At 33.2% G+C, this 15,024-nt stretch overlaps 2 protein-coding genes across 2 annotated transcripts; both read right to left on the bottom strand.

Moving 5' to 3' along the window:
* Positions 1 to 997: 997 nt before the first annotated feature.
* Positions 998 to 3,541, bottom strand: LOC127120791 (putative glucose-6-phosphate 1-epimerase). Its single transcript, XM_051051337.1, has 8 exons — positions 2,878 to 3,541; positions 2,722 to 2,796; positions 2,587 to 2,643; positions 2,338 to 2,498; positions 2,060 to 2,194; positions 1,854 to 1,956; positions 1,635 to 1,734; positions 998 to 1,515 (listed from the first exon to the last, which is right to left on the bottom strand). The coding sequence occupies exons 1-8, from the start codon at positions 2,989 to 2,991 to the stop codon at positions 1,346 to 1,348; spliced, it is 915 nt and encodes a 304-aa protein (XP_050907294.1). The 5' UTR covers positions 2,992 to 3,541; the 3' UTR covers positions 998 to 1,345.
* A 1,480-nt stretch (positions 3,542 to 5,021) lies between these two features.
* Positions 5,022 to 12,142, bottom strand: LOC127120790 (hydroxyproline O-galactosyltransferase HPGT1). The gene is made up of 12 exons (XM_051051336.1): positions 11,709 to 12,142; positions 11,563 to 11,626; positions 10,907 to 10,956; positions 10,591 to 10,784; positions 9,957 to 10,020; positions 9,801 to 9,873; positions 8,663 to 8,786; positions 7,344 to 7,431; positions 7,194 to 7,244; positions 6,260 to 6,331; positions 6,052 to 6,164; positions 5,022 to 5,454 (listed from the first exon to the last, which is right to left on the bottom strand). Exons 1-12 carry the CDS (start codon positions 11,819 to 11,821, stop codon positions 5,432 to 5,434), a joined length of 1,029 nt encoding a protein of 342 aa, XP_050907293.1. The 5' UTR covers positions 11,822 to 12,142; the 3' UTR covers positions 5,022 to 5,431.
* Positions 12,143 to 15,024: the final 2,882 nt, after the last annotated feature.

Raw genomic sequence — 15,024 nt, 5'->3', positions numbered from 1 at the left:
CTATTAGTCCATATGCATCTTGTTAAGCACTTTGGATAGAAATGTTATTGAAAGAGTTGAAGATCCTTGAAATGGTGTAGATTAAATTATTGGTTGATAACAAATCAACAACGATTTGGCTAATCATCTAATGAGCCATGGTAAGAGTAAACACATTAAAAGAAAATATCACTTCTTGATAGACAAAGTAAAAGAGAACAAGTTAGAAGTCGAGTATATTAAAATTGAATCGCAACCAAACCATTGAAAAAAGCAAGATTTGACTGTGTAAAGTAGATGATAGAAATGATAAAATTAGTTGATTTGAATTAGGAGGAGTATTGTCAATGTAATTCATAAGAGAGAATATGTTACTTGTGTTGCAAGTAACTAACTTGCAACACAAGTCAATTGAAGTAGTTTGGTTGTTAGCTTCCTCAATGTGTATATAAAGGTCACTAATGCAACTTCTCACCCAATTCAGTTCATGTTTTCTTAATTTGTTCATTTTTCTTCATTTCTTTCTTTTATCTTGCATTGCAAGTTATCTCCATAATTTTATCACCATTTGTATATTTGAATTTACTCTTTTTGGTAGTAATTACTTTTACTTCATAATTATATTTTAAAGGTGAAATTTGTAGTCTTTATTAACAAATATGTTTTTTTATAATCGACTTCCTTTTCCGCAATTTCATCCAAAGATAAATCACTTTTAAGCTCAATTTACTTTACACTTAATTCTTTAACATGATTGAATAAAACACAATATTTTCCATTTTCTTTCACTAGCAAGCCCAATATTTTTGGCAGCTGATTTACTTACAGAAGAAACATTCATCATATGTTTAATGCCCCACATTACAATTCAAATGCCTTCACAGAGACAAAAGCATGGTTGATTAAATTTGATTATTTAACCATGGTTAAATCAAATTCCTACCATTGTAGCTCTTGATGATAATTGATTCATAAGGTACTTCTCAATCAATAATCTGTGAAAGAAGAATGAGAAAACTAGACAAAAGAGTTGTATCTTTTTTTCTTTCCTTTTCTTTTTAAGTTAACTGCAACAATTTCATGTACATGACTTGAATGTGTACATTAAATTGCAAATCATACAAAGAGAAGAAGAAAAAATATCTCCATATTCATAATATTTCTTAAGCTAACTGCATCAACCTCATGCACATCACTTATATGTATATATTGGAAAAGTGGTTGATCTTGAACAACATCACATGTATCTGTTCTTATTGTTATTGCTCATGATTTTTAGGCTGCACAAGTTTTGCTAAAACAATAACCAATGCTTGCTGGTTTCTTTTTGTTAGTATTTTCTTTCAAACTGCACATGGAAGTCAAGTCATGTAGAAGGAACAACCGAGAGCTCCAAGCGACCGGTCCATTCTTCTCCCGGTTTTAAGGTTATCGGATTTTCAACTGCTGCGCCATCCACGCAGAGCATTTGCTTGTACTCTTCGTCTCCGAAATCCACTATTGACTTGGATTTTTTCTCCCAAGGATTCCAAACAACTATGCAATGTCAAAATTGACATAAATGGTTAGTTTTAGTTATGTTGTTTCTATAATGCCATAGTACTTAGATTTTGAGTTAAAAGTTTTGTTAGTTGTTGCCAACAACGGACACTTACCAACATCAGGAAGACCTTCCTTTCGTATCACGAATGTTCGCTTCTTTTCGTGATCTAGAACAGCTACCATGTTGCTAGAATCAAGATAAACTCGATCCACCTAACGCATAGAGGAAAAAAAGACCTTAGCATGTTGATAAAATTTCAAGACTTGCAGAGTAATTGAACTTGATAAATATAAAGATTGATTTGAATAAAAATTATAATCAATTTCCTTACCTCAGATTCAAATGTCAAAGCATCTCCTTGTTCTGTAAATCGTTCCTTTTGGTATAAGTTATCGAGGTAGTCAAGAGTTTCCAACCCTTCTAACCTCACTTCACTGTCAATAATCAGCACAGGTTAAGGTTAAGGTTAACTTATATGCTAACTCAATGATTTGCAGCGCAATAATTTTTTTGGAAATGATGGGGTAGAACACAGACCTGATATCAGAGATGGACAAATATGTATGAAATGCAAAGGAGAAACTGAAAGGCTTGCCATTGACATTCCTGATGCGAGATATCAGGATCAGACGGCCGTCGGCTGTCAAACAGACCTTTAGGCGAAACTCGAAGCTGAATAAAATAATTCAGAACAACAAACCGTTTATAAAAGGATTCTCATCCAACAATCTCAAAATACACGAAATGTTCATGTGACAATAATATTGATTCCGATGTTAATAAAGTTTAGAAGATAAAGGCAGCATCGCATGTACCTGTGTGGCCATATCTTCATATCATCTTCGGATGGTTTGAGCAACAAGTCAATGCAAACTTTTCCATTGGAATCAGCGGAAAGTGGCGGGGGATTTTGATCAATAACCCATATCTTATTCCTAGCAAATCCATGTTGCTCTAGTGTACCACGGTTTCCAAACTACAAAAATCACACCAACCTTAATTATCTATCGAGTATCTATCTATCGATCTATCTGTATCAATAACACTAGTATCGGTAAAATTACCTGTGGAAAACAGATTGGAATTCCTCCTCGGACCGGTTTGGGAGGACTAAAGAATGCCTGATAAAAATTGTTACATTAAACAAACAGGAAATTGGGAAATCAAATTAGTGAAACAGATTAAAAATCCTGATCTACCTTTGTACTAGAGAACAATAACTCTTGGCCGCGTTCGGTTTTCCATGAAAGAACTTGCCCTCCGTGCAAGCTAACCTGAAAGAGTCACACACAAGACACAAGCTAGCATCAATCAAATTTCAAATTTTCAAATTGAAAAAGTTAAGAAAATGTAACCGTTGCTGAAGCTCCTCGAGGGTTTCGAAGAACAAGATGGTCTATCCCATTTTTGTCCTTGGTAAGTTCAACTAACTTTCTGCTATGATCAGTTTCACTTCCAGAATGATTCATCTTTGAGAGAAACAATTCAAAGAAACCGAAAACAGTTCCTTTATTAATTATTTTCCCTTATTGTGGATACTTTATGAGAGTTTAAAGAAAACAAACTTTGACGTGACGAAATCGGTTGAGCAGATGAAAGAAAAATCACGTGGTTCCCGTGAAAACTTTTTTGTGAGAAACCGAGTTGTTTTTCAGTTATTATTGAAAAGGAATGAAACAAGGTTGATAGTTACAAGTCAAGAGTGAAGATCAAATATTGAGGATAAAATGGTGTCTTGTCGAGGTTATTTTCATGTTAAAAATCAGAATTATTGAAGCTTAGACAAATAAAATCTCTAGTTAAATTTGAATTGAATGGTTTTTGAAATTTCAAGGTCTATTGTGGAATCTCAAGAATAACGGTTAAGGTTAGACATATTGAGGTTTAAATGATTGAAAAGTTGGTGGATTTTGGACCTTTGATTTTAGGTTGAAAAGTTGTGGATTTTGGACCTTTGATTTTAGGTCATCAAGGTAGAATAGATAAGAATGAGATAATCTGCAATTCGTTGGAAAATAAACGGTGATGGAATAACTTGAGTTTCCTTTTTTACATGAAAATTTTCTAATTGAAAATAAAAAAATAAAAAAATAAAAGCAAAAATGTAGTACGTAATCATCATGACGTGGGTTTGGAGTTATTAGAAAGAAGCGTGGTGATGATATCTTATCCTTCATAATAGTCGGTGGGTGCACTTAATATGTCAACAGACATAGTAAATGAGATTACTCAAATTATAAAAACCATCTTATTCATATCATTACATAATCTTTTAACCAAGTGCTCAAACTCTATAATCTAGCATAATTCTTAATTAATTTAATACTAACACTTGCCCATAAGAAAAATCAAAAAAATTGTTTTTGTTAGAACCTGGAATGGTACTGTTTTCTTAGCAGAATTGAGCGTAGGAAATACTATGCTCTTACAATAGCTTTAGGGGAATTTCCCGGAAGCTGCTTCCAACAACTTTTGCCATTATAATTTACGATGGAATTAGTTTTTTCTTGACTTATGATACAAAAATCAGGGCGTACAGATGTTGAATTCTGCTGGTGGATTCTTTACTCTCCTTTAAGGATTATGTCAACCATGTCCCAATAAAAAAATGATTAAATACCAATAGTTAGTTGGTTGGTCTAGTGTTGATTGATGCTGGACTTGATAAGACGTATCACAGTTCGATCTCACGTAATTACATTTAAGATGAAACTAAAATCATTTGATATCAAAACTAATCTCCAAATCAGATTAATCGGTTCAATAAAATGGATGGAAAAAAATGAAGTCAAGTTCCAATAAAAGAATATCTTTTTATGGTGTTTCAATACAAGACTTTTATGTATGGTAACTTCATCTTTAAGAGAATATCTAGGAAAAGGAGTCCGATGCACTCGTTTGAGTTTTCTAAATCTCTCAGAACATTCACAAAAATTTGCAATTCACTCTAGGAATAGGAATACAAGTGAGTTAGATATTTCATATTACTTGAAAAATGAAAAATGAATAATATATAAATGAGACTATATTCATAAACCTAATGTATTAAAATTTTGTATGAATATATGATATTTCTAATTGCTTTTTGACTAATGTGAATATTTTCATGCCCATTGCACACTTTAGCCGGGAAAAAACAACAGTTTGAAAATGTCACATTCACTTGTACATAAAGTTTGGCAACTCTTCTAAATTGAGCAGTCACTTTGAACTTCTAAACTCACTTTAGAGACTTAAAATGAATAATATGCACATTTATATATAATTGATCTTGCATTTAAACAACTTTAAAAAAAACAGCAACTTCATCTAATATCATTGCTTCAGTAAATAATATGTTCCATGTTATCCAAAGAAGGAAAAAAATGAACCAAACAGAGGCCTTCATATCATTCCGCTGATTCATAGTAACCACATATGTTTTTTTATAAAAAAAAGAGGGAGTTGATCATAGATTGCTATCTAATCTAAGAATCGCAAATCTACGATCAAGAATGAATTCAAAGGAAATCTCAACTGTAGCCATAACACTTTTTTGAAGTTCCTATAACAATTATTCTGACAGTCCCTTGGGGAAAATATGTTGTTTAATGGGCAAGGGCAATTTATATTACATAATTCAACGGGGAAGGATCAATTTCTCAAAATCAGACAACAATAAATGTCAATTTTTTAATACCTTTGAACAATCCCAAAAAGTATGTGAGTATATAACTATCTATTGTCACAAAGGCAGAGCTCATAACCAACCGTTCCCGGCCTTCGACTCAAAGAATCAACGTCCTGTCCTGTTGCACAATCATATGAGAGAGGAAAATCACCTGAAGCAAAAAGCTTCATGGTTGAAGTAACAGGTTTCTGTTTCCTATATATTCTTTGTATATCACTCAAATTGTCAGTGACAAGTCGTCATACTGCTGCACAAATTGACCCTGAAAGATGGGAAGAAAACCAATTTAATTAATTTCAATGGAACAGTGTAAACGGCCAAAACTCATCACCGTTTGTTTAAAAGTGATCTTGTTAGCCTAACCTTAATGAATCTCAAGTCATTGAAACAATCTGATCTAAAAAGTCTAATTGCAAGTTTGCAGTAGTAGTGATATCCCAATAAAAACAAGGACATGCCTAATTTTGTTTTTCTGGTACAATTTTCTACAAGGACGTGTCTATTTTAAGAAAAGGTTTTCATTTTTAATTATCAATTTGTATTAAAAAGTTAAAAATGAAAATTTATTTTTATTACTTTTATTAAAAGTAGCATTTTCCAGTTTTTATATAAACTTTTTAAAACAAAACAAAAATTAAAAACAAGATGACACTTCTATGATTAATGAAAATACAAAACAAAATAGAAAATATTTTCTCATATCAGGATGACACTTCTATAATTAATTAGTTTCTCTTTTGCTACCATAAAAATATCAAATGTTGTAAAAAAATTAAATTGAACGGATAAGGAATTAACACCTAACCATATAAATTCCAAGCATGTGTATGTGATTGTGAGGGGATAAAAAGAAAGAGACCTGTGGACCAGGATGAGCAGCAAAACTTATTTTCATCAAGGTGCATCACGTCCAGCCCGATAAACCATGATCCGGTGCTTACATCATCATGTGCATATGTACGGAGAATAAATCTGCCGAGAAAACATATAATTTTACAACCATTTTGAACACTCAAAATTCTGAAAACAAATAGAAAAACCACAGAAAAAATAATGGAATACTATACCTGTTTATTGAAATAAACTGAGCCAATGCTTTTGAAATGACATAGACCTCGCCTGAAGCATGTTGAAAGTACCTATAGGTATCAGACAAACACTAATATATGAATGTTACCATGGAAAAGCCAGATAGAGAGAAACAAAATTATGGATATAGCAGTTTGGCACCGTGATTTGGATAGTAATTATAGAGTGTACGAAAAGATAAGCAAAAAATGGACCAATATTTAGGAAAACTATTAGAAAGACAATTCTACTTAACTGATGTATATGTCATCATGTGTTCATAGTTTTCAAAACGACAGTTTTGAAAGCTATGAACACAAGATACAATAGTCTCAGTGGACATTGTCATTCCTTCACATTTATCCAGAAAACAATCCAATTATCATCAAAATTCTATCGCTGCTTAAGCTCATCAAGAAACATCTTTTGACAAGGTATTGTACTCAAACTATCAGTAGATTGAGTAATTTTTCTGAAGATGAATTTCAAAATGATGGGGTCATATAGACTGGTGGTTAATAAAAACTAATTTGGAAATTCTTCTTAAATCAAGAAATACTGTCAGTAGTATCCTAGAAAATGACAGTCTCACTCTTGGCTTTAACATCAACAATCCACTATAAATAAAGTCCTGCTAACTAGTGTTGATAATATTTTTTTTAAAAAACTACATTTTCCAATAAAGACTTATTTTCAAAAACTTAACAAGTGCCCTTTGTTAGCAGTTGTCAGGAGAAGGGAAAAAAGGGTCTTGTTAGTTAGTGTCTTTAAGACACTGGCTGGTTAAGGAATAAAATAATGGAAAGTTTTTCTTAAAAATCCAGGTGTTCAAAAGCTACACTTCCATTAAAAAAATTCTACTTTTGATTCCTTTAACCAATGTTCTTGGTATTTGCCAGAAAAATAAAGAACAATTGAGTCTGTATTACTCACGATTTTCCATCGCCAAATTTCCACCAGTCTGGCTCGTACCATTTATGTGTCCTATAAGATTTAGACAACATGAGAAAAGGGAAAAATTAATACCAATATAAACTATTTTCATAAATCCAATGAAACATTGAAGAGTTTGACAAGACTCACGGTTCTGAGAAAACTTCCCCCGATTTCATACAACCAATATATACACGGGGTTTATCCAAATGAGAAGTTAGCACTCCTCCAAAGGCATCTGTAGAATAAATTAAGTCATACAATCAGTATGACAGGAAAGGTCCATCCGATTCCAATATGACATCAGCAAACAATAACAATATTTAGAAACAGTCCAAGTAAAGCCTATGTCATAACTCTCTTTGCAAACTAGAGTGCTTATAAATTATCCTTCTTAAAAATGATATCAGCCTAGTCGGATCACAAGTGGGCAAGCATATTTCATTTTCCAGTTTCGCTAAACACCTGATAGAAATTTGAAGATGCTATGGGTCAGCAATCAAACAAATAAATTGTCTATAACATTGAAAGTGGAGTTTTCATAGTCAGCTTGTTGGCCAGGTGGGCAAGCCTCCTGCTTTGGCAAGGACCAAGGTTATTGAATCAAAGTGAGATCGGTAAGGAGTTTGGGATGGTAAACTTAGACAGATTTGTATTTAGAAAGTTTTACAATCTAAAAACCTATAGCTTTAAGCTAGATAAAAGCTTGATCTAATAAATGGCATAACGGCCGAAATCACATTTTGATGTGGGCTTAGATGATAAACTTAAGTTCACAAATTCAATCCAGTTGCAACTATAGAACAGGAGATCTCTGCATCCTCCTTGACATGGGAAATCTCCCCATTTTGAAGCAGTACTATTGCTGATTGAAATACTTCATCCATCAAACACAACCATAAATGTAATCAGTTAAACCACTCATTATTTTCTTTTACCTCTTGTTCATGTAAATACTTCAAAAGTTAGATATAATTTTATTCAACAGGTGGTGTCACTACCTAGATTCTGAAACACACCTATAAATCCTATGAGAAAATTGTTAATCTGAAGTTGCATGTGCATAATGACAATGTCATACCGCAAACCATAGCAGCTCACTGGATTAACAACTAGAATCGGAAAAGGACTTGTATATATGAACCCTGCCACATATAATCTTCTTGACCATTAATCTAACTGGCTTTGATCAAATGCCTTCTGAATTTTCACAATTTTCTAGGAATTCAATAAGTATCTAATTTGTGGGAGGGGCATGTCAAAAAACTCCTCATCCGTGAATTATCAGTACCAATAATTTCCCGATTTATTTTTAACTAATTGTATGTTCTGCAGTCCATGAAATTATTTGCAAACTGAGGAATATAGTATATGATTTCTTCAAATTCCTAAACTCTTTTGCATGTAGAAACAAACCTTATGTTCATATCTAACTTGAGATGCTTTATAATGAGTTAAGGACCACATACCAAGATTGACATACACATCATCATTGACCTTAGCATAAAATTCAGCATTCCAATTGTCCACAGCATAAATGAAGAACGACTTTGTCTTTTTTGCATTCTCTTCAACTGCCTCCACTTGATCGTCCTGTGAAGAAAATGATAAAGCTAATAATGCTAGGGCATTAGGGCATTAAATTGTGATAGAACTCAAAATAACTAAGAAAAAACTTAATTGTATTATATCCGAATTGATGGAAATCAGGAATAAATAGACTCCAGTGTACAAACAGTGAGAGCAACTTAACCGATAATGGATGATGTAAACTTACAGTTACAGCAATGAAGAAAAATAGAAAATATAGAGACCTACTGCTACCCCTTTCCTGAGGAAGAAACCTTTATTCACTCTCTTGCCTACCCACTTCCTTCAAAAGCAAGACACCTCATTCAGTTACTGTCTACTAGAATAGACTACCACTACTCCCCATAAACCCCTCTCGCTCCTCATTCTGCATGATCCTCGCCTCCCACTCTCCACTCACACGGTTATTTCCAACTCCACCCTTTTTTTCCTTCTCACTCTCATTTCATGTTTCCTTTTCTCATAGACCAGTAGGGCCTTCTGTTTGGGTCCACTCCCTTCCCCACCTATTCCTTCAGTTCCTTCCTTCCCTTGCCTCCTATTTACTTGTGTGATGGACCTACCGGCTTGTTGCATGTATCAAATTATGTGTATAAAACTACATGCCATGCATCCAAATATCAACCAGTCAAGAAACAAGGGGGAAGAACAACTCTTGGCTAAATAAGGTCAAATACATGAATCAAGCAACAATACCATATCTTGTCTTGGATCGTATCTAATGATAGACAATGTAAATCCAAAAGTCAACGGTTTAACTTACAGTTTTCCTGGTTTTCCCTTCACCTCTAACTATTGGGTTGTTCTATATCTAGTCTACCCTCCTTTCCTCACCGTTGCTTCTAAAGGCCTTCAATGAAAAACAGAAGTTTGAAATCCATACTTCTATTACGCCAAGACTTTTTTACAATGAAAAGTATCTTTAACACATGTATCCTTAATGGGAGAATTTATTATAGTTTACCACCTACCCAAAAAAAAAATTGCATAAAACTATTATTATAGAAGTCAACATACAAGAATGATGAAGTCATTGGTCTGACTATTTTCTCTTTCAATCTCTTTGTCCAAACTGTCTCCACGGTTTGCACTGTATAGAAAGACTTGCCAATCAAATAAAAAAACTCAGAAGCCATTAACTTGATAAATTTTAATTTGAACCTCCAAAATTACCTTCTTCCTATTACAAATCTCACAATGATGCCTTTCTGATCTGCAAGGTTTTTTATAGATGCGCCTGCAGATAGGACAGCAATGTGTTCAGATAAGGCTTCTACAAAAAGACTAAAATCCAGAAGCTAGATTTTATATTGTAGAATTCCAAAGAACGACTAATTGTGTAATTTATTTGAACATATGACTAATCATGCTGACATTTATAAACCAAAATAAATTATAAAGCACAGAAACTTATAAAGCAAAGTAAATTATAAGACACAGAAATGAGTAATAAAGGCTGTTAGAGAATAGTGCATTGCTTGAAACTGAGAAGTGATCTAAACCTAACTGTTAATTACCGAGTTCTGACTTTCCAGAGAATGCATCCTTAACCCAGTTTAAACTTATTAGTCATTTTTCATTCAGGTACAAAATTGGAAATGATAAAACATAAAAAAACCTAACCATCAGACAGTCATGATTATTCAATAGTAGTTACTAGCTAATAATTTCAGTAATCTGAAACCAAACTACAAAACCTAAGCCTACCCTAAAATCCTTATGCAGATAACATGGCTTCCAATGAATTAAACTGAGTGATAAAATGCAGCAGTCCGGCTAAATGAAACCAAACCAATGAAAAATGTACCTGTCGGCATCCATGCCTTGCGGATTGCATCTCTGTTCTTTTTTCGACCAAAGGTTGTCATTACTCCAATAACCGAAAGTATCTTTTTTGTAGGTTGCTTCTTACTGTTTGCTGACGATTGCTTTGAAACAAAACCTTCCTTTCTAGCTGCAGCTAATTCCATCTCTAGGGAAGACAACTTCTTTTGTTGTTCCCTAAAATTAAGATTATGTTAACAATAGCCTCAGGTAAGTAAATGTCAAAAAAATACAGCAGCCAAAATTGAACTTAGCAACCAAAACTAAATTGACAATACCAAACCTATAAGAAAAATTACCTGCACGCTATGATTTTCAATGTATCATGAACAGATACGGCAGAATGACCCTGAAATCGGATGAACTATACTGCCTCATTGACATCCTATGACGATAACTTAAAATTAAAAAGAAATAAAATCACAAGCAACTGCACTCAAGAATACAAAAATTTATTAAACATGACACACGGTTACCAAAAACCAAAGCCCACCGTATTCAATATCAAAATTTTGATGTCAAAAAGCCAATTCTCAATAGAATATAACCAGTGTCAATGTCAACAAAACACATACATATTTTCTATGCAATGTATCAGTACGACCCATGAAGCTCCCACACATAAGAGAACAATGGACACAACACAACATTGATACTAATAGAAGTATTTGAATGTAACTATAATAAATAATAGTGTCATGCTGAACATCAACAATTGTCGAACACCATAAACGCTTTCAACATGAAGTGTCAATGCTAATAGATTACGACTTATGTAGCACCACCAACACCTCAGGAAAAAAAGTGTATCCGAGTGTCCGAAACCGACACTTATGATTATGTTTAATTTATTCATTCCTTCAAATTATTAACAGCGTGTTAGTATCAGTGTCGTGCTCCGGTGTCCGTGCTTCATAGCTTAGGACTGCTCCAATGAAGAAAACTAACATTATACCTGACCGGTTCTTTTCTCAAGCTGTTCCATTAAATACACCCTACTCTCCGCATCCTGCCATAGCCTGCAAATGCCATAACATGAGATAAAGGTTAACAAAAAGCCGAAACTGAAATCGACGATGATGAAGAACGAAGAGAACTAACCGGCCGGCAACATATATAGTGGCCATGGTAGCAATCATGGTAAAGAAGAGAGCAGAAACACGAGATCCAAAAGAGTAACCAGATAGCCGGTTTTGCGATCCCCGGCTACGCATTTCTTCTCCGGTGAATAATGTGTCAGAACCGATTCAAAATGATTTTCAGATCCGGTGAGATACAGAGTTGTATGGAGCTGTGGATTATAGTTTGGAGTTAGAGGTATGAAGACGACGTTATAACCGTTTCTAATCAAGGTTCATGTAATCTACCATTTCGGTTTCAATTTTAAGTTTCAAGGAGGTCTGAAAGTTGAGATAAAGAGCCACATACATAATCGGGGCCAATCAATAACGAGGGAAGGGAAGAGGAAATTAGAATACAAGATTCAAGCTACTGAAAAAACTTATAAAGTTTTGTGTAAAAAAAAAAACTTAAAGTTTGATCTAATGATAAAATATATCCTCCCTTCTTTGCTATAAGCAATTTTAGTTTTTGAGTAAATAATATATTTTGTTTATATAAAATTTAGATGAGATTAAAGAGATAGTTTAAAATAATTTTATATTATAATTCAATTATTTCTAACAATTAATTTAAAAATATTAAAGTGATTTAACATAATATATGATCTTGATTGATTCACATTATAAAATTATATAAATATTTTTTTATCAATTTAGATATATTAATTATTTATTAAATTTAAAAACTTACTTTTTGAGAGGATAATTTAAGAACTTAAAAAGCTAAATTTTAGTTTTAAAATAAATTATTTGATGAATTTAAAAAATTAAAATTTATTTATAATAAATTATTAAAAAATATGTGAGAAGAGAAAATTATATGTTTGGCCTTATCTTTATTCAACTTGATTTACATCTTAAATTTACAAATAATTACTACATAAATTTTAATAATTTTTTCTATTTTAAACTCGGTATTATATATAGTTTGTTTTATAGTTAAAATTTGATTGTAACTGAAATGTAAGGGATTCGATGAAATTCAATGTTTCTGGATAGCATTTATATAAATTTGCACATTCAAATATAATAAAAATATTATTCTAGAAAAAAATTATAATATTAATTTTACTAATTATTGATGTGTTTCCTTCCATCATAAAATATAAATTAATATAATATTTTATAAATAGTATACATAATATTTCTTATTATAAATCATAATTGAAAAAAGGAAATTAATTTTATATTAAAAAATTGAATAATAATAATAGTTATTTTAAAATGGTTTTTTATTAAAATACTACTTTACTATTTGATTATCAAAATAATATTTAGTTGGGTGGTGGGATAGTTTAACTGATATATGTTAATTCAGTTAGATTAGTGCGTGTTGTTTGACCATGGTTCAATTCTTACGTGTGTCATTTATTTGTATAGAACTTTTTCATTGATTTTAAAAATATTTCTTATGATTTGTTGCAAATGAAGTTTTTGGAGGTTGGCTTGACAAAATTAACCAAAAAATTCAAATCTTTCATAATAACTCTCGTTGATATAGTGAGATTTTAGAATTGATCGATCGAGAAAATATTTATCGAAGTAGTTCTCTTAAATTCAAGATGAAAAGTGGTCGGACTCTTAAACTTTTAATGATATCCTTGTAAAGGTTTAGGCCGTTTTTAGTGTCATTTAATATTGATGGTGTAATACCATAAACAAATATCATAAAACAAAGTGAAAATAAGCAAATATATAAGATAGAAGAATATATGATATATGAAAGAAAAAGAAAATAAAAAAGTGTCTATTTATGGTAAGATTTCTAGAGTGAATAAAACCTACATAAATTCAGGATTTCAAAATATCTCATTGTCATACCCCAAAATTTGCCCGTTAATATTACAAGGCATTTTTCAAGGCACTCCAACTTATTTTCAAGGCATTGATCTTAAAAGAACAAGGACCCCGCACACAGATGACGAAATCCAGAAAATGGCCTAAACTGGTCTGCTCGCTAGGCGAGCAATCCCTTCGCCCAGCGAACTCTTCGCTATGCCCCTCGCCTAGCGAAGCTTGCGAATAACAGAAAATTCTGGGCTTCATTCTGAGCCCATTAGGTCATAAAAAAGGCATTATAAATACCACAACTTCAGTCAGAAAAAAGGGAGGACGGAAATGGGGAGAAGGAGACGAACCGGAACCCTAGCAATCGAACCTTGGAGGCTAACCGAGAGAATTCAGAGCAACCCTAAAGGAAACCCTGAAGGCAACTCATCTGCACAAAGGTTACCTCCGCCCAACTCAATCCGATACCAAAGGTGATCTGCCAATTCAACGTTGCAATTCAATTGCAAACAGGTTTGCGCATCACTACTGTTTTATGCTTCCAAGCTGTAATCTCTAGATACATAGTGCATCATGATTGAATTTTTGGATATGTAATTAGAGTTTGCATGCGAGTTTAAGTATGCCTGAATATCCTGAATGTTTGACCATGTTATTTCTGTAATTGAATGCCATAGGGTTCGGAGTTCCGGAAATCGTACTGCTGTCAAACTCAAAACCCATAGCCGCTCGCTAGCACATCGCTAAGCGAGCATGTAGCGAGCACTCGCTAAGCCTTCGCCAGGCGAGGCAGCAGCGAACATGACAGTCGCTGAACTTTCCTGATCTGTTTTGTGCCTACCTGATCTGATTCATTATAATCATGCATTATTTCGCCTGACATTACTACTGCTGTGTTTCTTTTGTAGTGCAATTCTCAATTGCACTTTGTCTCGATATTCTAACCCGTTTGCTGAATGTTGTAAGGGTTCACATACTCCTGGAAAAGGTAGCCGGCTAAGGTATTCCACTTTATTTGTGGGATACCCTTGTGGAGACTCATCCTAATTGCTTAATTGATTTTTAATGTGGAGATTCATCCTAATTACCTAATTAATTTTAACGTGGACCTAATTACCTAATTGATTATAATTACCTAATTGATTGTAAAATATTGCCTTTGGATGTGTGATCTTGGACCTCTCTTTGTTGCCTTACGATATTACGGTATTACGGTCATGTCCCGCGAATGTGGGGATACACTTAGCAAAGACCCTTCGAATAAATCCTCATGTCCCGATAAATCAGAGTCCCTCGGATGTTGCCTTCGAATATATGATTTTGTCCCTCGATGACCCTTCGGTGTAGCCTACGGTTAAATGATGATCGTCCCTCCGAATGCTAAGGTATCCTTACGAATGTTGCCTTCAATGACCAATCGATGACCCTACGATGACCCTTTACATCCAAAGGATATAACTACTTACTTCTCGATAGTAAGGACAGTTTTACCCTCATAAGGATAGGAA

The sequence above is a fragment of the Lathyrus oleraceus genome, chromosome 2 (assembly GCF_024323335.1).
Source record: "Lathyrus oleraceus cultivar Zhongwan6 chromosome 2, CAAS_Psat_ZW6_1.0, whole genome shotgun sequence".
NCBI lineage: Eukaryota > Viridiplantae > Streptophyta > Magnoliopsida > Fabales > Fabaceae > Lathyrus > Lathyrus oleraceus.
Note: the sequence above shows the minus strand (reverse complement) of the source record. Positions and strands in the feature narration are given on the sequence as shown.